Consider the following 7277-nt stretch of genomic DNA (forward strand, 5'->3'; position numbering starts at 1 on the left):
TTATATATATAAAACAAGCAATGTTATTGAAAAAGTTTGAAGGCCACAATTTCATCTTTAATTTTCTGGCAAAATTGTAAGTTTAATGTATCATTTTAGTTTGTAAGAAAAACCTGTGAGTTTTTCTCACAAACAATTAGATACAAGTCTATATAGAGATATAAGGCCATATATTTAGATATATGGTCATTTATAGATATAAGGCCTTATATTAGATGAAAATGAGTTTTGTTTTTGTTTTTTTCATGTATTTCAAAACTAAAATAAAATTCTTTAAAACTCTTCTTTTACTTCTGTTTCCATTGACACAGAATGTGAGAACAATGGTTTCCTCTGCGAAGATGGAAAATGTCTGCAACGAAAACTGATCTGTGATGGAGTCTATGACTGTCCACGTGGAGATGATGAGAGAAATTGTGAAGCTTCAAAAGAGAAGAAAAAGCCCATCAAAAAGACGACTACAACAGTACCAACAACGACCACCATTGTAAAAACACAATGTAACGTGAAAGCATTTTATATATTTCATATTACAGAGATCACAATGCACCAGTGTATCACTATATAGATAATGAAAATAATTGATTAAATATAATTACGCATGTTTAATTATAATTTAGCTCCTTCTCACCTTTTTATTCCTGAGTAAGATCTCTCAACAGTATTCAGAGTGGTAAGTTCAGCTCTTACAACAATTTCATCAGTTCTGACGTCGCTGAGATCCCTCAGTCTCTCTATCTTCTATCAACAATCACTAAAGAATAAGACGACCTCATTAATTAACAGAAAACAGTTCTTATCACCACAGCTGACATAATATAAGGGACTTTCCATTCAATAGCACAACTCTCACTGTACACTCTCTGAAGACAACATCCAGAACACACCCTTCTCAATCAACACTAATACTATAACACATCCACATGCACACATTAAAAGAAGATAGTAAAAAGTATATCCAATTTTGAGGATAAATTATTCTCTTTCCACTTATCTCTACAAAATATTTCCCAATGATAATCTCCCATAATATCTCTGGTCACTAGATCGTCTTTATGATAGAAGGCCATAGCTTACAATCTCCAGTTATTGTGTTTCATTTCCCATTAGACTCATCTAATGATAAACTCAATAAGTCTCCCCTTTTCACAAAATGTATTTATCTATCTTTTTATAAAATATACGTTTATTTTTTTCATATAAAATATGTTTGTTTCTTTTAGCTTGCAGAGGGGATGAGTTTGACTGTGGTAACAAACAGTGCATTCCACTGGCGTTTGTATGTGATGTCATTCCTGATTGTGACAATGACCATGATGAACAAAACTGCACAGTTATTGATATAACTCTACCTCCACCACACAGGAAAGGTAGTGTATGCCATTGTCATAGTGTCTGAGACTTTGTGTGTGTGTAAATACAGATATCTCAAAAGTAAATAGACACCCTCATTATATATATATATATATATATGAGTGTGTGTGTCTCTTTCCCACTTACTCTTCAATCTTCTTTAATTCTCACTCTCTCTCTCTCATTTTCTCTTGCTTCTTCTCCAGCCTGTAAGTCCAATGAATTCTACTGCGATGCAGACCAATGCATACCAAAAGATTACGTCTGCGATGTCATCCCAGACTGTGAGAACGGCCATGATGAACTCAACTGTAGCATTCTCACATCTAACTCATCACAGTCAGCAGTGAAAGGTCTGTAGAATCTCCCTCACATTTGCCATTCAGTAAGGCATAAGAATTATAAACAGGTTGTAGACACTAACTCAGTGAAGCATGTGTGTGTGTGTGGACTCAGATTTTCATGTTGTTGTCGAGTTATAGTCAGACATAGTCTGATGTGAAGGTGTATGGCTACGGTCACAAGACTGTGATCATAAGATTGTGGTTTCAATTCCTGGATCGGGCGACGTGTTGTGTTCTTGAGCAAAACACTTCATTTCACGTTGCTCTAGTCCACTTGGTAGGCAAAAAGGAGTAACCTTGCTACGGACCAGTGTCCCATCCAGGCGGGGGTGGGATATTTACACCATGGAAACCAGGTAATTGGCCCTTATGAGTTGACATGACTCGAGAAGAAAACTTTGCCTTCACCTTCACTTTTAGACATGGTTTGATAGATTTAGGATCAAATCTCTTCCCAGACGGCCGTAAAATCGCAGAGATGGTTGTATCTGCCTTACTTATGTTATGGGACCCTAGAGACGCTTATATATGTCTGTGGTATGAATTATATATATAACTATGCTCCGGTAAGAAATAAGTTTCACCACCACCGCCATCATTACCACCTGTTCCTTCTCCACCTAAAAATTCTTTATTAATGCTAATGATGTTTGTATGACTTTGTCTTTATTAATTTATTCTGTGTCATTGCAACAGGCTGCCCTGATGGATTTAAGCCCTGTTTAGATGGTATTTGTGTCATCGGAAAAAAATTCTGTGATGGTCTTCCAGACTGCCTGGACAAATCAGATGAACTCAACTGCACTTTGTTTGGGTCTACAACCAATATCACAGCAAAGAAAGGTATCTGCAATATACATATATGCATGCATACACACATACATGCATACACACACACATACATACATACATACACACATACATATGTACATAATACATACATACATAAATATGCATATTTTTGTATTTTTATATACGTTTAAATACACACACACACACACACACGCACACACACACATATATATACATGCATATAGACATGCCATACATATGTACATACATGCTTACATACATATATACATGCATACTTACATATATGCTTACATACATACCTACATGTGTACATACATACATACATATCTACATGCGTACATATATGTGCAAATACATTATAAATATTTTTTTAATTATCAAGTTGGTTTCTAAACAAGAAATTAAACTCCATCACTGGAATTTGAATAACAACAATGGTCAAATTTGAATTGTTGATCCTCTGTAGCCTAATCAATGAGTTGGTCGTCCAGCAATGAGAGATAAGTGGTTTGTGTCTTGGGGCTGAGCTTGTTCATTTTGCTGTCATAAATTGATACTTATAATGTTGATTTTTCCCACTTTTGTCCACTTCATTATTTTTCATACTGTTTTTCACAACTTCCCTTGCCACAGAGTAAAAGACTCTCAAATGATATTATTCTCGTTGAACAGCTTGTTTTTCCAACCAGTTCCAATGTAAGAATGGCAGATGTATTCCACAGCACCAACGATGTGATGACTGGCCAGACTGTGAAGATAAATCTGATGAAGAAAAATGCAACGTATCACCTGTCGGAGAATCACAGTCTCTCACACAAACGAAGAACAAAGACAAAACAGGTATGAAGAGTCGCTCTATCTGTTAACCCTACAAAGTTAACAGATAGAATGCAAGAGACTCTTGCCCTTGATGAAGGAGTCGGAGTCTAAGTTCTTGTCCATCTGACCACTACTTTCTAATATATATATATATATATATATATATATATAAACAATATATGAGTATATGCATATATATGTACATGTATGTACATACCTTCATCCACATGTACATATAGATACATAACTGGGTACATGACTTGGCAAAAGAACATGGACAAAATGATAAACAAGGTACAACAAACAAGCAAGCCACATAGAAACATCTCCTTCATCATATATATATGTGTGTGTGTGTATATATATATATATATATATATATATATATATATATATATATATATATATATATATATATATATATATATATATATATATATATACATATATATGTGTGTGTGTGTATGTATATATACATGTGTGTGTGTATATATATATATTACAAATAATAAATTAAACAGAGAAATACAATTGACAATCTAGCAATTTATTTACCTTATACTATCTAAGATCTAAGACCCCCTTCGGTCATTAAAGTTGTGGTGAAAGAGTACAGCAGGCTTCACCACCACCCCTTGCTGGAGCCTCGTGGAGCTTTAGGTGTTTTTGCTCAATAAACACTCACTATGCCCAGTCTGGGAATTGACTGCAATCCTACAACTGCGAGTTTATTGCCCTAACCACTGGGCCATTGTGCCTCCACATTATAGTATAATATAATATTATTATTATGTATTTATTATGCTCCCTTTTTAAAGCCTAGCCAGGCTCATGGAAGAATGCTTAGCAGTATTTAATCCCTCTTCATGTTCTGGGTTCAAATTTGGCCAGAGTCATCTTCACCTTTCATCCTTTTAGGGTCAATAAAATAAGTACCAGTTGAATACTGGGGTTGATTTAATCGATTTAACCCCTCCCCCCAAAAAAACCTACTGTCCTTGAGCCAGAATTTGAAACCATATCTTCTATTTCTCCTTTTTCATAGTCCCTTACACTAAGTGGCTTCTTTCTAATAAAAACGAAATCCTTTCTACATTTCATCATATTATTATTATTATTATTATTATTATTATTATTGTTATTATTTTTATCATAATGTCTCTCTTTGTGTCTCTTTCTTTTTTTCACAGGACTCTGTCCAAGTGGTTCTTTCCATTGCCCAAATGGTTTGTGTATCAGCCAAAGTAAACTGTGTGATGGCTGGCCAGATTGTCAGGACCTGTCTGATGAGAAACACTGCATTGAGACTACAAAGAAACCACCACCGACAATTCAAACAACTGTTGCTTCCCAACCTATTACATCGCCATCATCATCGTCATCAGGTAAAGCTTCTCTCACCACCCCAAGAAAACCATTCAAAGTCAATCCTGGCACGTCTTTAAACCACACAGATGTGCTCCAGGAATCACAACCAATGACACAACCTTTCACTACGGACATACTACACACGTCTTCTTCTCCCTTTGTGAAACCTACCACAACCCCTTTAGCAAACCAGGACAAGTTGCACACTTCAACACAATCCTTTCTCTCGCAAACTCCTTCAACACCAACCCTGCGCAAAATCAGGCCAACTGCAGCAAAATTTCCAAGGATTTCAGGTAAAAAGAAAAATGATTTTGAAAAATATAAAAGACTTAATTAACCACAAAGAATTGAATGTAATCTATATTAGACCTTAGAAGAAACTAATTGAGTAAGAAAAAGAAACTATTGATCAGATTTGAAACGAGTCTCCATCGTTTATCTGTTGATCGCATCACTAAAATTACAATCTCCTCACCTGTCTCTGTTGCCATTCCAGCTTGCCTTCCGGGTTATTTCCACTGCACCAGTGGTGGTTGCATACACCAAGTAAACCGCTGCGATGGATGGACGCATTGTGATGACAATTCTGATGAAACCAACTGCTTTACACCAGAACAAACCTCCTGGCCGACTGAAACAAGTAAGTACAAATGAAAACATGGTGAACCTAGTAAATCTGGTACCGTGTGGTAGTGTAGTCCTATGGGGATGTATCTCTTGGGGCACCATCAAGTAAATATCAGTCGAGGATTGAATTAGGATATTGCTGAATAATTTCACTTACAAATTTATAATCTTGGGCAAGTATATATAATATAAATTGTATATAATTTAACGAAAAGCAAATATAATCCCACATCACTTTTATCAATTCACCTTTAACTGGCACTCCGTCGATTATGACAATGAGGGTTCCTGCTGATCCAATTAACGAAACAGTCTGCTCATGAAATTAACGTGCAAGTGGCTGAGTGCTCCACAGACATGCATACCGTTAATATGACTTTGAAGTTTTAGCTTGCTCACCAAAACATCTATGTGTGTTGATAATGTGGCAGTCCATTTCTCCATCTATACAAAGACACACAGACACAATTGTTTAACTATTTTTATTACCCCTAGCACGTCTTTCTTGTAGGGTGTCCTTCAACCAACTTCCGTTGCGGTGACGGAACCTGCATAGAATTGGATGACATCTGCGATGGTTGGTTCGACTGCAACGATAAAAGTGATGAGATGCAATGCAGTTATAAGATAAACGCCAAAAACACCAGCATTGCCAATGGTCAGTTCTTTATGTCACTCTTCTTCTTCCTCCTCCTCCTCGTCCTTCCCAATGTCATCCTCCTCCTCCTCTAGTTCCTCCCCTCCCACTCCAGCTCTCCTTCCTCCAGCTCCCTTCCCTCCAGCTTCAGCTCCCATTCTAGCTCCTCCTCCCTTCTAGCTCCTCCTCCTTTCTAGCTCCACCTCCCTTCTAGCTCCTCCTCCCTTCTAGCTCCTCCTCCCTTTCCAGCTCCTCCTCTCTTTCCAGCTCCACCTCTCTTTCTAGCTCCTCCTCCCCTTCCAGCTCTTCCTCCTTTCCAGCTCCACCTCCCTTCCAGCTCCTCCTCCTCCCCTTCCAACTTCACTTCCTCATCCTTGTTTTTATTCACCATTCAGTGCATTTGCTCCACTCGGCTGCACAATTATGCAACCATTTCTACCCTGGTAAATGCACTTTTGTGTACCTCCAACACCAATAACAGTGAAACCTTTAGGAAGGCCAAGGTTCCTAAATCCCTTTCCTGCCCCTTATCAAAATGCATTTTGCCATTTTTACTGCAGCCTAATTATTCTGGCAATGAGCTTTAATGCAATGCTGCAACATGAGTTGCACAGTTCTTATATGTACGTCAAATATTCTTCCAGCAAAAAGTCTGATGCATACCAAGGAAGCTGCACACTTAATGTTGCCATCAACACCATAATTTACTCAAGTCAACACTATCAGTAAATCCACCTAACACCGTCATCACTATCATCATCATCATCATCACCACCACAGTCACCACCACAACTATCACCACCACCATCACCATCATCTGTCACTACTACAACAGTCACCACCATTGTCATCATCATCACCAGCATCGCCATCATCACTGTCACTCACAATGACCATCACCATCATCTTTATCACTGCCATTATCAACACCACCACCATCACCACCACTACCATCACCATCCTGACCATCATTGCTACTATTCCGAGCATGAACCAGTCTCTCCATCATCATCATCACTGTCATCGCCATGAACACTACCACTACTACCACTATCACCACCATCTTTAGTCGAGAGATGGCTTCTCCAAAGGAAGCCTATTTTGGAGGTTGCTTGCTCCAAAATATAAACAAGGAGTAGCTGTGTGGTAAGAAGTTTGCTTCCCAACCACATGGTTCTGGGTTCAGTCCCACAGCATGGCACCTTGCACAAGTGTCTTCTACTATAGCCTCAGGACAACCAAAGCCTTATGAGTAGATTTGGTAGACAGAAACTGAAAGAGGCCCTTCATATATATATATATATATATATATA

At 37.8% G+C, this 7277-nt stretch overlaps 1 protein-coding gene across 1 annotated transcript in view; it reads left to right on the forward strand.

Annotated features, from left to right (window-relative positions):
• LOC106875180 (atrial natriuretic peptide-converting enzyme) overlaps nt 1-7277 on the forward strand; it is a 46746-nt gene that overhangs the window by 12537 nt on the left and 26932 nt on the right. The window contains exons 5-12 of the mRNA XM_052975958.1: nt 312-500; nt 1224-1370; nt 1560-1706; nt 2394-2540; nt 3183-3350; nt 4520-4993; nt 5197-5340; nt 5839-5985. Coding sequence (XP_052831918.1) covers nt 312-500; nt 1224-1370; nt 1560-1706; nt 2394-2540; nt 3183-3350; nt 4520-4993; nt 5197-5340; nt 5839-5985 — 1563 coding nt within the window. The remainder of the gene's footprint in view (nt 1-311; nt 501-1223; nt 1371-1559; nt 1707-2393; nt 2541-3182; nt 3351-4519; nt 4994-5196; nt 5341-5838; nt 5986-7277) is intronic.

The sequence above is a fragment of the Octopus bimaculoides genome, chromosome 23 (genome assembly GCF_001194135.2).
Source record: "Octopus bimaculoides isolate UCB-OBI-ISO-001 chromosome 23, ASM119413v2, whole genome shotgun sequence".
NCBI classification, from domain to species: Eukaryota; Metazoa; Mollusca; class Cephalopoda; order Octopoda; family Octopodidae; genus Octopus; species Octopus bimaculoides.